The 20,765-nt window shown below is 52.7% G+C and overlaps 6 protein-coding genes across 6 annotated transcripts; 3 read left to right on the forward strand and 3 right to left on the reverse strand.

Moving 5' to 3' along the window:
* Positions 1-1,986: 1,986 nt before the first annotated feature.
* Positions 1,987-3,411, forward strand: Z517_10903 (formate dehydrogenase; the record flags this gene model as incomplete). Its single annotated transcript, XM_013424511.1, has 4 exons — positions 1,987-2,151; positions 2,225-2,400; positions 2,463-3,007; positions 3,065-3,411. 4 exons carry the CDS (start codon positions 1,987-1,989, stop codon positions 3,409-3,411), a joined length of 1,233 nt encoding a protein of 410 aa, XP_013279965.1.
* Positions 3,412-9,412: 6,001 nt separating this feature from the next.
* Positions 9,413-11,143, reverse strand: Z517_10904 (uncharacterized protein; the record flags this gene model as incomplete). Its single annotated transcript, XM_013424512.1, has 1 exon — positions 9,413-11,143. The coding sequence occupies one exon, from the start codon at positions 11,141-11,143 to the stop codon at positions 9,413-9,415; it is 1,731 nt and encodes a 576-aa protein (XP_013279966.1).
* Positions 11,144-12,474: 1,331 nt separating this feature from the next.
* On the forward strand, positions 12,475-13,410 carry Z517_10905 (pyridoxine biosynthesis protein pyroA; the record flags this gene model as incomplete). The annotated part of the gene is made up of 1 exon (XM_013424513.1): positions 12,475-13,410. The coding sequence occupies one exon, from the start codon at positions 12,475-12,477 to the stop codon at positions 13,408-13,410; it is 936 nt and encodes a 311-aa protein (XP_013279967.1).
* Positions 13,411-14,220: 810 nt separating this feature from the next.
* Z517_10906 (uncharacterized protein) lies at positions 14,221-16,047 on the reverse strand (the record flags this gene model as incomplete). Its single annotated transcript, XM_013424514.1, has 1 exon — positions 14,221-16,047. The coding sequence occupies one exon, from the start codon at positions 16,045-16,047 to the stop codon at positions 14,221-14,223; it is 1,827 nt and encodes a 608-aa protein (XP_013279968.1).
* Positions 16,048-16,607: 560 nt separating this feature from the next.
* On the forward strand, positions 16,608-18,038 carry Z517_10907 (glutamate N-acetyltransferase/amino-acid acetyltransferase; the record flags this gene model as incomplete). Its single annotated transcript, XM_013424515.1, has 1 exon — positions 16,608-18,038. The coding sequence occupies one exon, from the start codon at positions 16,608-16,610 to the stop codon at positions 18,036-18,038; it is 1,431 nt and encodes a 476-aa protein (XP_013279969.1).
* Positions 18,039-18,775: 737 nt separating this feature from the next.
* Positions 18,776-20,423, reverse strand: Z517_10908 (protein transporter SEC61 subunit alpha; the record flags this gene model as incomplete). The annotated part of the gene is made up of 4 exons (XM_013424516.1): positions 18,776-19,927; positions 19,986-20,153; positions 20,240-20,340; positions 20,414-20,423. The coding sequence occupies 4 exons, from the start codon at positions 20,421-20,423 to the stop codon at positions 18,776-18,778; spliced, it is 1,431 nt and encodes a 476-aa protein (XP_013279970.1).
* Positions 20,424-20,765: the final 342 nt, after the last annotated feature.

Consider the following 20,765-nt stretch of genomic DNA (forward strand, 5'->3'; position numbering starts at 1 on the left):
AGCAGGAATATACGGGTAAGTGGACGGTAAGTCAGATGTGCCACTATGATAGCAGTTATGCCGCTAGAGCCTTGTGGGGGATATCTCGGTCGTGAATTGAATTGGGGCCAGCAGGAATCGTGATCTGTATCCACAGATCTAGAGTGCATGCGGCCAGGGGCTGGACGCTCACCACTAGGAATTCCCATGTGGCGGCAGGCTGGCTTCAGCTGTCTGTTCAATTTGCTGTCGTCGGTAAATGCGGACTTCATCGGCCGTTTTAGGAGAAAATGGGCGATTCGTCGATGGCAGATCGTTTAGGCGAACACTATCCGATGAAGGGACGGTTGGCCGGGTGTGTTTTGGGCAGGGAATTCCCCAAGCTCCCCACATGTTCCCATTTGCAGGCCGAGCTTCCGCCTTTTGATACCAAAATAGTACATTTGTTTACATGAATGGGATTGTGACCACAGCATCGGGACACTAACCGTTCAACCTTTCCGAACCACGGAAGAAGTATTCTCTAGACTGAACCGCCATGATGTGCAGCGGAAAAGGCATGGAGTCCGAGTAAATCCCGCTCGTGCATGGTGTAGGAAGGCCATCCGATGCAGGGGGACGCGAGTGTTTGGAGGGTCAGCATCGAGGTCTCGATGTTCTAAGCGCTCTCTTGTCACACATGACCCTCGCCATGAGACCCTTCAAGTCACTGAGACGTCAAAGCCGTTGAAAACGAGGTTTGATCGACATGGGAACGGAGGTTCATGGACAACGCAAAGGCTCGGCGGGGAGGAGGAAGGCATTCAAGTGCCGTGCGTCAGGCGGCAAGCGAGCCGGTCGACCTGGTGTGAGAGCCTTGGAGCTCAGACTCTGGAGGAGCAAGCATTGGATGGATGTCGGAAGATGAGTGGTGGGGCAAGCTAGAGGACCATGACAGTGACTGGCAGTGACTGGCAGAGCTCCGCAACAAGGACGAAGAAAAGAGGGGGAATGAAGGATGATGTGTGGAAAGATTCGTTGCCCTAAGAGCACAGGACACAGCAAAGAGGGAAAAATCTTCGTGTGTGGTCATTGGAAATGGGACGATAGTCACAAGGTTATAAATGCGCTGAGCGGTCGTCCGAAGACGATTGGAATTCTTGATTCTTTTGATATTTCACTGCAGTACTACAGTTTCTCAATTGACCATCGGCCTCGTCTATTGAACAAGTTGGATTGAGCCTTTTGCAGGTACGTACTCCAGGCTACCAGGCACTGGTGGCTCCTCGCGGTGACTTCCTTCCTGCATTATTATTATTCCCATCACTATGCCACTCTCAGTGTTTTCGTTTTCGGGCATCTTTCCCCGGGGCGCAGCTGCTTACCGCCGCAATGGCCGCGGGGGTTTCGGCCAACCTCCTATGCCGCTGAGCAGCCTGGGAGGAGGAGCAGCTCACGCCCATGACCTCCAGCTTACGGCGTTAATTCTCCTTGTTGCTACCTGCGACCGCTGCAAGCTGCAAACTGCCCCTCCCCGCCAGTCCATTCTCCCTGCGCTTCTCCTCATGCATTGGGTTCCACCCTCCCACCTGATGATCCACTCATTTCCCCCTCCTCCCCCTTCCACATTCACCCATCAATACCGGCCTAATCTCTGTCACTGAGTACCTCGCACTCTGTGGCAACTGCCCCCGATGCATACCACACACTCCCCCGAATACTTCATCATATTCTTTCAGCCCCCTTGCCCCCCTCTAACTGCCTTCCTCCTACTTAGTCCCCTCCCCCCACCCAGTGTCCCGGCCAAGCTAACTGATACTGTGTCACTAGTGGAACGATTGAGGTACCTCCCCAGGCTCAAAGCTCTGCCGGCAGACGCATCCTGCCACACCTGCTCATGACATTATTGACCAAGCTACAGGCCCAGGTCTTACTACAAAACCACTTTACCGCCTGTTTATCTTTTCAAAAACTTTTCTACTTGCTCACCACCTCGAATCTCCTCTCATCTTCCTTGTCTCTTTCACAATGGTATTTGCTCGTGCTGCTGCGCGTTCTTTGTCGCGCCCCGCGTCATCCCTCTTTGCTTCTTCCCCGCATCTTGCACGCCGTGCAGCCATTCCCTCTATTGCCAAACGCACACTGACAGCCTCTGCTTCACGTCAGGGCAAAGTTCTTCTCGTCCTCTATGATGTATGTTTCTCTGGTCTCCCACCTTACCAGTGCCCCAAATATCCAAAGTTTCAGATGCTAACAGTCTTTGCAGGGCGGCGAGCACGCCAAACAACAACCCGGCCTCCTCGGAACCACGGAGAACGAGCTAGGGATCCGAAAATGGCTTGAGGATCAAGGACACACTTTGGTCACCACCTCGGACAAGGAGGGCGAGAACTCCAAATTTGACCAGGAGCTCGTCGATGCCGAAGTCATCATCACCACTCCGTACGATGCAACAAACCGTGATGGCGTTGACTTGAACTGGAGTCACTAACATTTGCTTCTAGTTTCCACCCTGGTTACCTGACGGCCGAGCGTCTTGCCAAAGCAAAGAAGCTGAAGATTGCCGTCACCGCTGGTATCGGTTCTGACCACGTCGACCTGAACGCCGCCAACGCCACCAATGGCGGTATCACCGTTGCTGAGGTCACCGGCAGCAATGTCGTCTCAGTTGCTGAGCACGTTGTCATGACCATCCTTACCCTTGTCCGCAACTTCGTTCCTGCCCACGAACAGATCGAGAGCGGAGACTGGAATGTCGCAGCTGTGGCCAAGAACGAGTACGATCTCGAGGGCAAGGTTGTCGGTACCGTTGCCGTTGGTCGTATCGGAGAGCGTGTGCTCCGTCGTCTCAAGCCCTTCGACTGCAAAGAGCTGTTGTACTTTGACTACCAGCCCCTCAGCCCTGAAAAGGAAAAGGAGATTGGTTGCAGACGTGTCGAAGACCTCGAAGAGATGTTGGCCCAGTGCGACATTGTCACCATCAACTGCCCTCTCCACGAGAAGACCCGTGGTCTGTTCAACAAGGACCTGATCTCCAAAATGAAGAAGGGTAAGCTGGCCCCTTGACCTTGCTTCACTAACGTCAGACTAACGTTCATTTCTCTAGGTGCATGGCTCGTCAACACCGCCCGTGGTGCCATCGTCGTCAAAGAAGATGTCGCCGAAGCCCTCAAGACCGGCCAGCTCAACGGTTATGGTGGTGATGTGTGGTTCCCTCAACCCGCACCCAAGGATCATCCCCTCCGATATGCCAAGAACCCATGGGGTGGTGGCAACGCCATGGTCCCTCACATGTCGGGTACCTCGATCGATGCTCAAAAACGGTATGCAGCTGGTACCAAGGCTATCCTGGAGAGCTACTTCTCCGGCCGCCACGACTACAAGCCTGAGGATTTGATCTGCTACCAGGGTGACTATGCCACCAAATCTTATGGCCAGAGGAACAAGAAATAAACGATATACTGTCAAAGCAAGCGCTCTTATTTGCGTGCATGACTACGAAAACAATGATGATGTGTATCGGCCAGGGTCGAGGGAGTGATGAGTGTGTGGAGGGTCATTTTTTCTTTCTCCCGGTTCGATCTAGCAGGCTATCAAAAGCAACAGCATATCATGAGTGGCAGTGATATCCCATCTTCCCCGATACTAGGTCAGGCGGAATATATATCTACCCGGGAGGGATAATCTATCACAAAGCATTGGACTGGCTGAGATTGAGCAATCTCGTAACATCTAAGAAAAACCATGAATTGGCGAGACGAGTCGCCGGGGCTAGAAATTCCAAGATGCTTTTTCTCACATGTGAAATTTTCCATTTCTCCGTAGCCCCAAGTGACCATGGAACTTGCGAAAAGTCTCATGATGAAGCACGAAATGACCGACTTGCTGCCCCAAGTGGGTGCGGGGAAAGCTCCAAGCTCAAGCTCCCCACTTAGGCATGGTGGTATGTTTTATCCTGAGTACCCTGGCAGTCCTGGCTTGTCGGCTCTTCGCTCTTGAAAAGCCGCCTAATCCATCTCTACATAATGTCGGTGATATATCGGAAGCGCCGGCCTGGTGAAAGGTACAAGCGCTTATCTAAGTTTTCCCATGTTAATAAGAACTCATCCGGTGTTTTAGAGATGGCTAAACGATTAAGCGGATGATGGATTTGAGGTGCTACAAGATCCGATGCCGTGAGAGGTCTAGCGTCTGAATTTCCCTAACAGGGTAAGCGTCATATGGGGTGCAGGTGGGCCGGATAAGCAGGTGGAGGTTGTCGATAGGATCAGGTCGTTATCTGCACGTGAAGACTGACTCTCGCCACACCTTCCGGTATGAGTCGCATTGAACTGACCCCGCGCTCGACGCGCCGAGACGCGTACCATCACGTCAGTCAACGAGAACCTCAAATATGGACAGAACAAGTTTGATCGTTCCGTCAGAAACAAACCTAGAAGACTGTATACATATCATCGTCCTCTTTGCTGCCAATGCACCACTCGGCGGAACGCATGGAAGACGTATTTTCGGTATTCCATCCATATCTGAGGCCTGTGAACAGTAACTCCAGCCCAAATATGTCTCACGGTGGGTCAGATGTGTTGAGAGATGAATTCGTGCTATAGCTACAAGAGTCGAAAAAGCCAGTCGAGGCTACCAGGTGTGTCCAGTGCAATCAGCATGAGCTCTTTTTCGAGTTGTCAGTGTACCACCACTTGGAAAGGTGGGGGACTCGAGGACTTCAAGTCCGCCTTGTCCCAGACAAATTTGACGAAATTCTCAGCAAGTGACAAATTTTCAATTCAGAGATTTTTCGCAGAGGAAATGCCTCAGGAAAAATCATATCAGTCGGTCTCGTGCATGCATCAAGTGGCAGCAAACAATTTTCAGGCGCCCCGACTCCGTCTGCAAAAATTTGCAGGCAAACTCAGGTTTGTAGCTGATCTTACTAATTTCTAAACGATGCCCAGTGGTATAATTTGGTTCCAGTTCTCAAAAATGCGTGCTGAATGCTGTCTGGGCTGCCTTGATATTTGCTGTGGTTGAGGAGGCTGGGGGTTGTCAAGTTGGTGGGTATTTAACTTTGGCAGGTCAACGGACGCCCCCGTTTCAGCCTCGTCTACCAGCATTTACGAGGGAGACATCCCCACTCCCATTGAAGAACCCTTCAATTCTCTCAATGCGTCTTTGTCACCGTGAAGACCCTGGGTTGATCTGACAATGCAAGCATGGACTTTATATCCCCAGCAACCCCCCTCGAGGAAAAATTTTCCTTTCCTCGCGACAGTACACGTACTCGTGAGTACCCCTACCAGTCAACACTTTTGGTTTTCCCACTGACAATGAGCATCAGGAGCACAGCGACACCAGCATCAGCACCAGCAGCGACAGCAACAGCGACCGCGACACCAGCAACAACCACCTCGTGAGCACAATGTCCTCCCTACTACCAAGTTGACCATTGCTAACAAGATCCTCCACAGTCACATTCACCTCTCTCTCTCTTTCTCTCTCTCTCCCCTCCGCCCGCTTGACAAGCACCATGGGCGTCTCTCTCTCCATCTTGGCCAGCGAGACCTGCTGGGAGCTCAAGAGGTTCTTCCTCTTGTTGCGTCTCCGCAGGCGCCTCCGCAAGATCTTCCGTCGTCCACCCAAGCATGGGAGCACGTCGTCTTTCGACTGCTCCTTCTCAGAGGTTCCTGTTGAACTCTGGGAAGGTGACGATGGCCCTCTCTCTCCCTTCTCCTCTCCTCTCACCTCTCCCTCCTCAACCCTCCCAAGGGTTGTTCCTCGTCCACGACGTGGACACTTGTCCGACCGATGGACAGCCTACTAGAGGGCACCGCGGCCAAATGCGCACGACACCGACGTCTGACAACAGCGGTTAGCCCCCAGACTGCCTTGCAGAACGGACCTCTATCTACCGTCAGGTCACAGACGGTTGCAAACCAGTAATGACAGTGAGAAGGCTTCGGCTGATGTCCCGGTTACTGAGTTACACAGATGACATCTGGATGCGTGCGTACTGGCTTCGGCTGGGTAGATGCCGCTACAGTTGGATGTGGGCCTTGAGTCAGGAGACCGAAAGCGCTTCCAAGCGTTATTAGACTCTCTGTCCATCGAGCTGCACAAAGATATGTCCCAGGTCTGCCAGTCTGTATTCTGTTCAGCGACAAGAGCACCAGTGGCACCAGCGTCAACCTTTATGCCAACCACATGGCAGTGCGACTCGATCTGAGCTTGCCATACACATTCTTTACACCAGGGTTTACGGCTCCCTCCAAAGCCATGACGCTCTTTACAACACACTCATTTACATTCCTGTCGGCCACTCGCTTCAAACCATTGTCGCTCAAAGCACAGTCACTCGTTCAATTCAATCCTGTTCAAATGAGTCAAAGATGCCTCTCATATACCTCATCATCGACGCTGTCTTGTGTACAGAGGACTGCAATACCACTGCTATTTATCTTGCCACCTTTGCTGCTGCTGGAAACCTGTCGCTCGTTCAATACCTTTTCTTCCCTCAAAACAATTCAACCTCAACCCTCCATACTCTTCAATTCTTCAAACAACCAATCCTAGAAACACCTCAATGCTGCTCCAAACACCTCCACCTTCAGAGAACATCAATCCTTCAAGGCACCTCAACCACTCAAACAATCTATCCTACCAAACCTCAATCTATCATTGAAATACTTTAACCCTTTGCAATCCATCCTCCAAACACCTCAACCTAATTCCAAAATCCTCAATCTGAAACAACCCTCAATCAACTGAACACCTCAATCAACTGAACACCTCAATCAACTGAACACCTCAATCAACTGAACACCTCAATCAACTGAACACCTCAATCAATTTCCCAACACCATACTCTGCCTCCAAACAATCCAACCCCCAAGATGCACACCTCTGCCATCAACCCCTTCAAATATAAAGAATGCCAACTGCCACTATTTATGTCATTGTTTACCACCACCTATCCACCTGTCCATCGTTCAACTTCCCTCAGTCGGAAAACAAACCACAACATGCCATAGACCTCAGTCCTGAAGTTCATAGTGCCAGAGGAAAACACCACCTATCACACATCATCTTCCTCCTCCAACTTGTCACTCCTTCAGTGCCTCTTCCAGTCTCAGCCATTTCTCAATGCAACATTACCACGTACATCTCTCTATGGTCTAAACACACCATTTGCCATCATCTACAGATCACCTACATCTCCTGTCTCATCAATGTCAATCGTTCACCAAACATTCATCGCTCATTCATGTCAACTGAGCTTTCATCACCGTCAATACCATTGGCACCACCTCTCATCCAGCAACGACAAATACCATGTTGTTAGCATGTCTCTCATCCATCTACACTGCCATTTTATACACCGCCATGTTATGTCTGTCATCAGGTCATCACGTCAGTCTCAAAAAAAAAAAAAGAAAGAAAAAAAAAGAAAAGGAAAAAAAAGAAAACATTAAACACACTCTTTAGATATAATGGTTCAAATCACAGGACTCTCAAGGAAGCAAGGAAGCCTTTACAGACCCAAAGTCATACCACAGGAAAAGACTCCATTGCTCTTGGGTCGCTTGGAGCTTGAGGTCAGAATGTGTCTGCCCATTGGCATTCATGTACAACGTCATGTATCATGTAGCATTTATGTAGTTTACTGTTCAACACTGCTCAAGTCACGAGTGCCACCATGTTCCTCGTCCCCTGTACACCTCATATCGCGCCTTCATACCATACATGTTTTTGTTCTCCTCTCATCTCCAGCTTATGACTATTCATTTTACTCGCTCCCTCATCCGCTCCCCTCTGTTCCCTTCTGCTCCCCCACAGTCCAGAGGATGTGCTAGTTGGCATCACCAAACCGTCGCCAGCCTTCGATGTGTCTCGTGCACGGGGTCCGATAAATGCCAAGATCTAGAACAGACTCTAATTGGGTTTAGTGCCTCGCAATAAGTGCCTTTTCCTCGCAGGTGAGCTGGTGAGGCAGGCAGGCAGGGTACCTGTGTACTTACTCTCTTCTTTGACAGTGGTGCGTGACTGTAGACCTTCAACGGTACAGCTTCTGAGTCAGACTGTTTGGATCTATGGCTCCACATGGTACCAGCCTATTCCTCGCTTTTGCTAACGAATGTTCACGACCGACCACATGCGCTTGCCGGCTTTGTATCAAGATTTCGTCAAGGGCTAAAGTGTGACTGTTTTGCTGGCTTGTGGGTTTCAGACCTTCCTCGAGCGTTGCTCTGGGAGGCCGAACTCTAGAAAAGGGTACGAGAAGTAAAGATGATCTGATCGAAAACCCTGGTGAGGATCTGGGGGAAGGCTCAAGGTGACGTTCAAAAGGAGCTTCTAAGGGAGCCTTACGAGACCCAGCAGCCGTCACACAGTCGAATACCGACATGGTCATACAGGAAAGACGATCATTCGTGTCTTGTCAACCTCGAGGAGGTTTTCTGGAAGGGGGGATTCCGTATTGACGAACGCTTCCAACTACACCGCCATCACCTCCCGTCACCCAATCCCACTAATCCCTCCAATATCTCTGTTGACGATGTGGACCCCAGACAAATAGAGGTATCGGTGCAGTGCGAGATGGCATCCTGACACTTACCTCTCTTTCAATCATTGGGATGGCTTTCCATGTTAAGGTGGGAAATGACTCATCTTGGCTTGTCCCGGACTGCATCACAGCTGACTGCTTGCACCACAATGACACCGTTTTATGCCTCTTGGTTGGTTTTACCCAAGACGGTTCCTCACCGACAAGAGACTTGTGGGAGTGTAGCATCGTTCTGAGACGCCAACAAGGCACTGAAAAGTTATGAGAATCGAGAGGGCGAACCACCGCGTCGACCAGGGTCGCTTGTTCGATGATACCGCCGAAACAGAACGGATCACCATCAATCTAGAAACATCCAAGGGGTTTTTAGGGAACACCATAGACCATCTCTCCTCGTCCTCCTTCCTCCACCTTCCTTTCCACCTGCTGACTTGGACGTTGATTTATTGAAGTCGACGACAAAAGAACTTTGTAGCGATTCGGCTCTTTAAACCTCGACAATTGACCAGATTTCCCCCGACGACAGATGTGTGTGTGTGTGTGTGTGAGAGAGAGAGAGAGAGAGAGAAAATATTGACATATTTCACAAGTAGGGAGTTGTATATAGACCATAGCTATAGCTAGGCTAAGTATGTTGTATGTGCTGTAAGTGGAAAGGAGATCCGAACTGGCTTTCGCTGTGGCGAATGGGCAATGGGCAATGGACATCAGGTAGATCTACATATCTACATTTGGCTCGCCCAGTGAGAAAGAGAGAGAGAGAGAGAGAGATAGCAAATCGAAAGGGTGTGTGTGCATGTACATGAAAATAGGAACCGCGGACTCGTATTTACAAGAAAGAGATGCTCTGAACCTTCAAGGAGGGACATCAAACGTCGTCAAATGACTCCAGAGTTTTCAAAACTTCATGACCACCATCTCCATGCGCTCGTTCTGCCCAATCAGCCAGCGCTCGTCGCCCGCGATGCGGCCCATGAAGGAGACTTCCCGCGTCAAGTCGTCGTCGAGGGTGGCCCAGCCGAGCGCAGCCTCCCCGAGGGCCGCAAAGTCTTTGTTGGTGGCGGCGTCGACCTTGATCCGCACGACTAGCCTGTTGTCCGCGCTCTGGCCCGAGAAGCACGTCTCGACCAGGCTCAGTCTGACGCCGGCGTCGGTGTCGACCACATCCATGATGGGCAGGAACCACCGCTCACTTTCTTCCACGTCGGCCGTCTCCATGCTACAATGGCCGCGGTACGGAGGCAGATTGCCGTCCCAATCTCTAAAGAGTCTGGGGCCCTCGCCGAGGAAGGGGAACGTGGTCGTCTTGGCACACCACAGTCGCTCCGCCGGGTCAAAGTAGCCCTGGCCGGCTACGCCCACGTTCTCGCGCACCGTGAGGGACAGGGTTTCCGAGTCCAGGTGGAGAGACATCAGGGCGACGCTGGCGCGCTGACGGATGCCAAAAAGATCCATCTGCCTGAAAGAAAACCTCGACACGATATACGGGCCGGTTTTCCCGGTGGGGAGGTATTTGCCAGACGGGTCCGTCGAAGGCCTGTACGGCGAGGGACTAGAAATGTCCCAGACCGAGAGCGACTCAATGGGCAGCTCCTCGTCCCCTGTGTACATGCTCCGGTTGGGCTGCCAGAAATACACGGCATAATGGGAGGCAGTGTGGGTCGAGAAGAAGCGGTCGTGATAATTGGGCGGCAACCCGAGAAAATGCATCTTCCATTCGGAGCGCCAGGTCACCTCCCAGGACTTGTCGCGTCCGGAAGTACGCCGGACGTCGAAACAATTTGCAAAATGCCGGTTGACCTGCTCCATGGCATTGAGGTTGTGGAAAGGGTCCTTCTCGGCCCATTCCACGATCAAGGTATGCTCTTTCAGGCGCAGATTTCGGATGATCTTACCTCGAACGTCAAAGGGGATGGGATACTTGTGGCCAGTCTCAACATCCAACAAAGCCAGGATCTGCGGGAAGTAGCCATCCTCATTGCACTCGGCTGGCGCAAAGACCAGGAGACTGTCATCGTAGGACCACAGTGTCGGTCTAAAGAGGTAAGGCTTAGTGCCAACACGACTCAGGTGACTGGCCGCTGTCTCATAGTAGAGCCGACCCCCTGGCTGGCTTTCGTGGTAATCCCACTGACCCACGGGGAACCAGTCGCCTAATTGTTCAACCGGAGCCATGGGATATCTGTCGACCACTCTAGCTGTGCCTTGGGCCAGGTGGTGGTACCGCGTGGCAACTTTGGCGAGAATGGCTTTCCAGTCCCGCGAGCCTTGTGATTGGCATGGAGAATGCAGATGCAGGGTCCCGGGTGGAAGAGACCGGACCTCTCTGGCGCGCGGATACGATTGCAGCACGAACCTGATGTATTCGTCTCTGGAGAATGCGGCGCGCCATGACTTGGAGACGCGCTGGCAGCACACGACATCCCACGCGGAAAGGTCTCTCAAGACCAAGAGAAAGACATCCTCGGGTAAGTCGGGCAGCGATATTGACGTTGGTGTTGTTGACGGAGGTGGCGGAGAGGAAGAGAGGGGAGCTAGCTCGTCGGAGGTTGAGTCCGGCGGCGGAATTTCTGGTTTGTGGGCTGGAATCGTTGAGACGTACATGGTCGTATTTTGTGAGTATGGCATGATGAGCACAGCGCAGGCGCAGCATTTGAGCAACGCATCGAGAAGCCCAAGGAGCTGGTCATTGCCGATCGGAAAATGAAAGAGAAGGAGAGGAGAAGCAGTGACGGTCAAATCTCAGTCAGCTCATGCTGCACTCGATGAGGTGTGTATGTGTTCAATAACGAGTCGGAAATCAATTCCCTGCACTCCTCCTCTTCCTCCTCCTCCTCCTACTCATAGGATTCTCTCTCCATCTGAGCTGCCGTGGCGGTGCGGAGTGAAGGTACCAGGAGGTGGAGGGCACCCGGAGGGCCAGAGGGATATCACTGACTAATCCGGTCACGTGTCTCCGATAACGCTTATCTGCTTATCGGGAAGATGGTCATAGGCCGCTGCTTTCCGATGCCAACCAGTGCCCCTCGGTGGCATCAGCCAGTTAGACAGGCACTAGTACCACTAGCGCTGAGGGCTAGACCACTAATCGCCATACAAAGTGTCTACTAGGCAAGTGTTAAGTTGTCTAGTGGAGCACGTGAGGGTGACTTCTCCGACGGCCATCATCGCCGCGGGGAAAATTGTATGCGAATTTTTCCTGGTCCGATGAAAAAGCATTCCCCGGATGGCCAGTCACTTCCCAGTCATTGAAATTCGGTGTCTATTTGCTTGTCCCAGGGCGCAGGCAAACCAAACACCGTAGCCACCAAATCTACAACCATTTGTACCTATAAACACAGACGACAAGTCCATCCGTCCATCTCCTGATAGTCACACATAAACCATCCCTCGCAACCAGTTTACCAATATAGCCTGGCCATATCACCAACCAACTCACAACTTGCTTACCTATTCTTCCCTTTGTCCGTCACCTGGTTGGTGTCTGCGTACTCGGAAAAAGGAGGTCCTCTTTTTTTTCACTTTCCTCTTTCGTTAATTGCATTCTGCTACTCCGGACTGTAACTGTGGTGGCCAGACTCTGCGCGTGTGTGTGGGGGGGAAAGAAATCTCCATTGATTTTTCGGTGACTCAGGACAATTTGGGGGGGAAATAATTTTTTGTTTTTTCGCCTCCTCCTCTCGACAACTTTGCGGTCTTTTCCCTCGACTTCCTCTTTGGACAGTTGCCTCTTTCTATTCCTCTTTGTTGGCACGACATTACATACCTATCTGGTTGTCTATCCGATTGACCGACTGAACAACCAACCTTGCTACTCTCCTACTCTCTCCTCGAACTCGCTTATATCCCTCGCTCGACCACCTTCTCACACCCCACTCCTACTTCTTTTGATCACCAACCATACACCTTCCTCCTAACCGCATATTACCTCCGTTATGGTCATTAACGACAACTCCAACATGTCTTCCACCACTATCGTCCCCCAAACCTCCTCCGCGACCAATGGCGACCTCCCCTCCTTCACAGTAAAAGCCGGCCTGGCACAGATGCTCAAGGGCGGCGTGATAATGGACGTGGTCAACGCTGAACAAGCCCGCATTGCCGAGGAAGCCGGCGCCTGCGCCGTCATGGCCCTCGAGCGCGTGCCCGCCGACATTCGCGCCCAGGGTGGCGTCGCCAGAATGTCCGACCCCGGGCTCATCAAAGAGATCCAGGCCGCCGTCACCATACCCGTCATGGCCAAGGCTAGAATAGGTCACTTTGTCGAGTGTCAGATCCTCGAGGCCTTGGGTGTGGATTATATCGACGAGAGTGAGGTTTTGACGCCTGCGGATAACACTTACCACGTGGAGAAGGCAGACTTCAAGGTACCCTTTGTGTGCGGGTGCCGGAATCTGGGTGAGGCTCTTCGACGGATCGCCGAGGGCGCCGCCATGATTCGAACAAAGGGCGAGGCCGGCACCGGCGACGTTGTCGAGGCAGTCAAGCACATGCGGACGGTCAAGAGCGACATCGCAAAGGCCCAGGCCGCGTTGAAAGAGGGCGAGGGGTCTTTGAGGGCGTTGGCCAAGGAACTGGGCTGTGATGCCGCCCTGCTCAAACAGACCGCCGAGCTCGGCCGCCTACCCGTGGTCAACTTCGCCGCTGGTGGTATCGCGACCCCCGCCGACGCCGCGCTCATGATGCAGCTGGGCTGCGACGGTGTCTTTGTCGGCTCCGGCATCTTCAAGAGCGGCAATGCCGCCAAGCGAGCAAAGGCCATTGTGCAAGCCACCACGCACTACCGAGACGCACACGTGCTGGCACAGTGCTCCGAGGGCCTCGGAGAGGCCATGGTGGGCATCAACGTCAGCGGCATGAAAGATGGCGACAAGCTGGCCGGACGGGGCTGGTAGATGATAGGAAGCGCCCGATGAACGGTGCTTGCTTGGGTGATAGATTGACAAGATCCTTGTCCACTCTTTCTCGCTCTTCTCCACCACCAGGCTGAAGAGAGAAAGACCCTTGACAAAGATCGAGCCGATGACAGGGACGCAATCGCCGGAGAAAGGAAACGAGAAATGACGAGTTCGGGCATGATCCTGACCAATTGCATGCATGAGGTCCTCAGAGTGCCCGGTGTTAATGTCCAGGATATGGATGTAGACGGAGCACGAGGGATGGACACGGAACCGAGACATCCAATGCATCACCGCTGTCGGAAGTGGAAGCGGACGGCGTCTACATACATATTATTTATCCACGTCTATCCATGCACATCTACAATTCAGCATATTGATTTTCCCCTCCTCTAGAATTCTTTTTCATCACAATGAGATCTGAATTTGGATCAGGAGATCAGTACCGGTTCCCCAAACCAAAGTAAAACGAAAAGATAGGATAGATATTTTACCTCCATCGGCCAATCAGTTCGCTACGTAGTCTTGTCAGCTGCTTGGTGAATAGACTGAGTGGTTCGCTTCAACTCGATGGCGGTGAGGTTCTTGATCCAGACGTGCGGGACTGAGCTGTACCTACACAAGTATATACAGATCGTATTTGAATTCGTCTACTTGACTAGTATTCTATTCGTGGATGGTTGTGACATTCACTCAACTCACTAAATAAACCCGACTTTCTCGACCGATCTCCTCTGTGGCTCTCCACCTCCCTTCCAATTCCCATTGTCTGTGACCGTATGCGCTGGACCGTGTGCGTTGACCTCCTCAGATGAGTTCTTCCAAGACGGATTCCATCTCCGCCTTGCCCAGAGGAACGCCCAGCAACTCGGCACCACTAACAGGGTCGCGACGGCTGGTGATCATCTGGTGGTCCAGGAACTCCTTGAGCAGGAACTGAAAGTTCATGCTGCTCGAGCAGATGAACTCCTCGGCGGCCTTGCGGTAGAGCGTGCGATATTCGATGCCCACCTCCTCCGCGTCCGCATTGGGAGCGGACACCGCGGTGGTCGTCTTGTGGTCGTTGCTGCCTCGTGACGTCTTGTGTGAGGCTGTCCGCCTTTGTCCTTCGTCTTCTTCGGCTATGGCGGCCTTGTCGTTGGCGTACTGCGTGCCTTCGCCATCGAGCCCGTCTTCCACAATGCTCAGAATCTCGGCGAGTAGCAGGCGGTACAGGTTCCTGGCATTCTCGGGCAAGCTCTTCAGCACAAACCCGATGCCCTCTTTCCCACCGGCGCGCATCCTCTTCCTGCCCAGTAATTCGTGAACCTCGTCTACAACACTCCCTATCTCGGCCGTGTAAGGTGCAAAAGTGGTGCAATCGTGGAAGACGAATTTGAATTGATCGAGAAGGGACGAGTTCCACAGCGCCGGAAAGGTGGGTGTGTCGCATGTCGCGAGAAAGCAGACGTGCGGATGGGCAGCAAGACGGGCGAGGAGAGACTGTATGGACGGCCGGCGGAGGGAAGTGGAGTCGATAGAGTTGGCCATAACGAGGAGCTGCGAGGACGGTGGCTCATCCGAAATGTGGGAGAGTAGGGTGTCGAGCATTTCTTCCGGTTGGCCGGTTAGGCGAATTGCTTCGTCTTCTGTATTAGACACGGCCGATGCAATGGTGTTGAGGATTGTTCGCGGGTTCAGTTTTGGAATATAGCCATTCACCACAACGATGCGCGGAGGCGGATGGCACTTGCTGTACATATATTCAGCAAAGTGGTTGACCAGAGGCTGTTTGCTGCCGTAGCCGTAGAGACAGAGACCAAACCCTTCAGCAAGTTCGAAGCGCCACTGTGGAAAAGACCGGGTGTGCAGTTTCATCAGAAATGCCTTTTCCGGCTCGTGAGGGTCTTGCCATGATGAGATATTTTCAAGGTATTCCTCGTCCGTGAGTAATTTGACCGAGTTGAACTTGTTGCTTGAGACTTGAGGAGGGCCAGAACGGTTCTGATAAAAGTACCGTTCTTCAGGAGGAATGTCGCCTTCCGGGGTGGGCGATCTCCTCGACTTTGCTCCCTTGGGTCGCCCTCGTTTGCCGGTGCTCTTCTTTGACGGCGTGTCAACTTCATTCCCTTCAACCGCGGCCACGATATCCTGGTCGAGCCCATCTCCGTCAGGGCCCTCGTCTTCTTCATCCTCCTCATCAAGTATTTCCCGCGCCAGCCGCGCGTCTTGCCCGTCCAAGTCGTCATCTTCATCATCCTGCGCCTCAGCCAGCAGTCGGGCACTCTTCCTCTTTGCAGATCTGTCTGCCTTTGCTCGTGCAGACTTGGAGGGTGTAGTAGCTGTTGCGGCGCCTTTGCCTCGAGTCGGAGTAGAGAAGAGAGTGCGACCATTTGGCCTTGGGGTGGGACTGCCTTCATCTTCATCTTCCTCGGCCTGAAGGTCTGCGACGACGGACTTTCTTTTCCTCTTCGAAGGCGTTAACTCTTGCTTGGGCGTCCTATCTTTCAAAGGGCTCGGGGCAGAGCCGTCCTCATGGTCTCCATTGGTGAGTGCCCCTCCTCCATCTGTAGTCTTTCTTCGACGCTTGGAAGGGGTGTCTGTAACTGTGACGATGGGATCAATGTCGGGGTCGGGATGTTTTCGTTTGGCCATGGCAGAGAGCGGAAGGCATCAAGCTATAGAGGATCGGGGAGAAGACACGATAGGTCGAAGTCTAGTGTTGATTGAGGGAGGGAATCCAAAGATTGTGTCTTCGTCTCCTTTGCGCGACGCGCCTTTGACTCCCGCTCCGCAAACCGGCGACTCTGATTGGCCCGTCGTTTGCTCTACCATTTTTGACTCTCGCTTCATCTTTTTCTCTCACCCACGATGCTTTGTTAATGGAAAGGCACTGCGCGAACGCAGATGCTATATCGACATCAAATCCGGGAAAATTATCGGCCTGATAATATCTACATCGAAATACCTGCTGTGCGTGAGGTTGAGACGTCTTTACTTCCTCTCATCAGTAGCCATTGATAAGGAAGGACAGAGTTATTGACCTACCCGTTCAGCTCAACAACTGAACGATCTACTCCTTCGCCACATGAGCTGAAGCTGAAGAGTCAGGATTCTGGTCAGACACTGGCTCGGTACTGCGGAAGACAGAGACAAGAAGTCGACTGGCTCTCTCCTCCTTGCTTCAATCCAATTCTTTATCTCACGCCAAAAACATGGCCTCCGCAATCAGTCCCTCGACGACTCGTTCGGCCATCCGAACATTCGTTCGACATTACTCTGCCCCAGTGGACGCGTCTATTCCAGCCTCAAAGATAAAATATGTACCCACGTCTGGCACCTACCCCAAAGGATTCAAGGTCTCAGGAACCCACGTTGGCGTCAAGCCAGCCAACAAATCTCATCCTGATCTAGCCCTGATCGCTTCCGACAGGCCTGCCCATGGCGCCGCCGTCTTCACTACCAACAAGTTTCAAGCTGCACCTGTTCGGGTGAGCAAAGCAGTGCTCGAGAAGCGCAGCGGCGCAGGTCTGAGGAGTATCATTATCAACTCTGGCTGCGCCAATGCGGTCACAGGCCAAGGAGGCGTGGACGATGCCTGGGCCATGTCGAAGACAGCTTCGGCCCAGTTCCAACAGGAAGCCGACTCGCGAGGTGACAGCGACGCAAACAGCCTCGTCATGTCCACGGGTGTCATTGGGCAGAGGCTTCCCATCCAAAAGATCCTGGCAAAGATTCCCACCGCATACGAAAATCTCGGCAACGACCACGATTCCTGGCTGACCACGGCAAAGGCAATCTGCACAACGGACACATTCCCCAAACTCCTATCCACGGCATTCACCTTGCCGGGTGCTCAGCATCAAGGCGTCGAGTACAGACTGGCAGGAATGACCAAGGGCGCTGGCATGATCCACCCCAACATGGCCACACTGCTGGGGATAATGTGCACAGATGCACCGATCAGCGCGGGAGCACTGCAATCTCTTCTGACCACCGCCGTGAACAAATCGTTCAACTGCATTTCCATCGACGGAGACACCTCTACAAACGACACCGTCGCCCTCCTGGCCAATGGTGCCGCCTCGCCCTCTCCGTCCGAGTCATCGATCTCCTCCACCAGCAGTGAGGACTATCTCGCCATGTCCGCCATCCTGACGTCTTTCTCCCAGCAACTGTCGCAATTGGTGGTTCGTGACGGTGAAGGCGCCACCAAGTTCGTGACGATCCACGTGCGCAATGCCCTGACCGAGGCCGACGCCAAAGCCATTGCCTCGACCATTGCTCGCTCCCCGCTCGTCAAGACGGCGCTCTACGGCAAGGACGCCAACTGGGGTCGCATCCTCTGTGCGATCGGGTACACGCCTAACATCTCGCTCTCGAGCGCGACCGGATCTGTCATTCCTACGCGGACGAACGTATCGTTTGTCCCTGCCGAAAACTCCAAATCCAAGGCCGAGGGCGTGCTGAAGCTCCTGGTCAACGGCGAGCCGCAGACGGTGGACGAGGCGCGGGCCGCGAGGCTGTTGGAGGACGAGGACCTGATCATCGACGTGGACTTGGGGGTTGGGCGCGAAGACGGTTACTACTGGACGTGCGATTTCAGTCACGAATACGTTACCATCAATGGGGATTATCGCACGTAGTTACCCAGGGTGCATAGCATGTCTCGAAGGGTGGGTATGTGGATAGAGACTTGAGCCAAAAAGAAAAATATATGGAAGAACCTCATGGAACGGAAAAAAGGTGGCGAGGACCGATGCAAGCCACCTTGGAGTCGAGAAAAGAAAGCCAATGGACCACCCTTTCTACCAGACGGTCCTAGTCTGAGGGACTACATCCTCCCTTCTCATGGGGGAGAGTCGAGTTCGAGACGAGACGAGACGAGACAAGCACACCGAACAAGCACGTTGTATATAACATATATATACTATATACATACTATACACACCATACCGTACAGTTCTGTAGATAGCATCGAGTTTGACAAAGTACGTTACAGGACAAGCACACCCACCAACATGATGAGAACAGGTCGGCTAGGCTAGGCTAATCAAGGCAAGGCCACATACATACACACACACACAAGGATGATACTCGGTACTATACAAGGAATGCTAGGCAAAATGGCCAGACCAGACCAGACCAGACCAGACCAGACCAGACCAGACCAGACGTGATGAAATTTTCCCTTCGTTGGTCGCCTTCAGCCCCTATTTCCACTTGGGCTCCTTTCATTGTCTGAGCATTTCCCAACCCTGACCCTAAAAAAAAAACCTTTGGCTATGCAGAAACAGGGCGCGCACTTTTTGTTCTCCTAGCGTCTTTTAACAAGCTTGTAGTGTATGAAAAAGCTCAACTCTTCAACACCCGGTCAAAGGTTCTAAGCAATCAATCCCTTCAACCCTTGGCCGAAATCTCCCTCCTTGGCCGCAATCTCAAAGTACCCGTAGATGATTGTCACCGCCAGCAAAATCCCAGTCCCACTCCCGAGCGCTCCAAGCATGTCACTTGCCACGGACAACGCCCCAATACACGCACCACCGAACGCAGCCGCGGTGGGAATGACTCTCTTCAGCTCCTTGTACATGCTCTGCTCACGATGACCTGCCATGACCAATCCTTGGTCCTTCAGGGTCTTGGCCACGTCGCGTGGAGCGCTACCAGACACTTCGATCCATGTCTTGGAGAAGACCGCGCAGGTGACAATGATGAACGTGACATAAATAACGGTGTGAATGGGGTCGAGCAGAGCGTCGGTAAAGTTAAGTGGTGGGGACATGTAGTATGCGATGCCACCGCTAGCATACAACTGGGACGAGCCCTCTTTTGGTTCCCATGTTCCAAGAAGTTTCACCAGCAAGTTGTCGGAGAAGCGGGTGTAGAGCATCTGGCTGATCATGAAAATATTCGAAGCCAATGCGGACTGAAGCATGATGGGCATGTTGGAGGTGTAGAACAGGCGGACGGGATAGGAGCCTCGCATGCCGCGTTGACGAGATGACTTTACTGGAATCTCTACCCGGAAGCCCTGAAGGTAGATGACGGCGGCAAAGACGGTCAGGGTCGCCAAAAGATTCATGATATTTGGGAGGTGTTGGCGGTAGAAGGCTTCACGGAGCGCGCGGGTCTTGTCTGGCCAGGTGACAAGCAGGTGGAAGAGGGCAATCACCGCACCTTCGAACTCTTTCCCGCGACCTGTATCAACCGTAGTCGGGGAGAAGGCCTTCCAGATGATGGACTCGCAGATGTTTGTGGCAATGAAGAGGGAAATACCGGATCCAAGACCGTATCCTTTCTGAAGGAGTTCGTCCAGCAGAATGACCACCAAACCAGCGATCACCAGTTGGACGATCAGGAGAAGGCAGATTCCAGCACCGAGATCGCTTGGTTGGCCATAAAGACCAGTGAGGACGAAAACGCAGGCTTGGCCGAACGACAGAATGATGGCGAAGAGTTTTTGAGCCGTCTGGTACAATTCGCGGTCGGACTTGAGATCGAGGTTGACGTCGATGAGATGAGTACCAGCCAGCAGCTGCGGAGTCACGTCAGTTACATCTGCTTAAGACGACTGAAGGGCCGTTCGCGCATACCTGGAAAACCATGCCCGAGGAGATGATGGGTGTGGTACCCAGTTCCATCAATGTGCCCCTGTTACTGGCCAGCATCATACGCAGCCAGTAGATGGGATCTGAAGTGTCGGACGAGACAATGCCATACAGAGGCATTTGGCTCATGACCAAGAAAATTAGGAGTGTACACTACCCATTGCAGCCCAATCATTAGCCTGATGTTGCTCGACCGTGTCGCGATCATTCGCGTGGTTTTGGACTGGATGCGCTCTTACTCCTGTCCACATCAACTTCTGGTTGAAGGGGATTTTGGACTCCGGAGCCGCCACCTCCGGCAGGAGGGGGGTGAAGGGTTTAATGAGGTCGAGAAAGCGGACTGTAGTTGTTGTGATCAGCAATTTTGTCCATTGAAAGTGCGGAGAGGAGAAGAGGGTGAAGGAGGCACGCACGGCCACTCATGGTTGCTGTACACCATAAAACAGCTTGAGGCTGTTGGGGAGAAAGGGAAGCAAGAGGGAAGCAAAGGAGTGCAAGAAAAAGGTGCGGGAGCAGAGGAAATGGAAGAGAGATGGAGGACACTTTTCTCCTGAGAGCTTCGATGAGACCTTGCAATTTGGCTGCGATGTCAAAGGACACTTGGACAAACCTCCATGTCGCGAAAAAGGAATCTATGCCGAGAACAACTAAGTGTGCCAAGAACCTTGGATCTCAGCCTCGCTCAGCCTCGCTCAGCCTTGTACAGCCTTACGTAGACAACAGCCTTTGTCACCGATGAGCATCAGGGACTGGGAATTTACCTGT

The sequence above is a fragment of the Fonsecaea pedrosoi genome, assembly GCF_000835455.1.
Source record: "Fonsecaea pedrosoi CBS 271.37 unplaced genomic scaffold supercont1.7, whole genome shotgun sequence".
Lineage (NCBI taxonomy): Eukaryota > Fungi > Ascomycota > Eurotiomycetes > Chaetothyriales > Herpotrichiellaceae > Fonsecaea > Fonsecaea pedrosoi.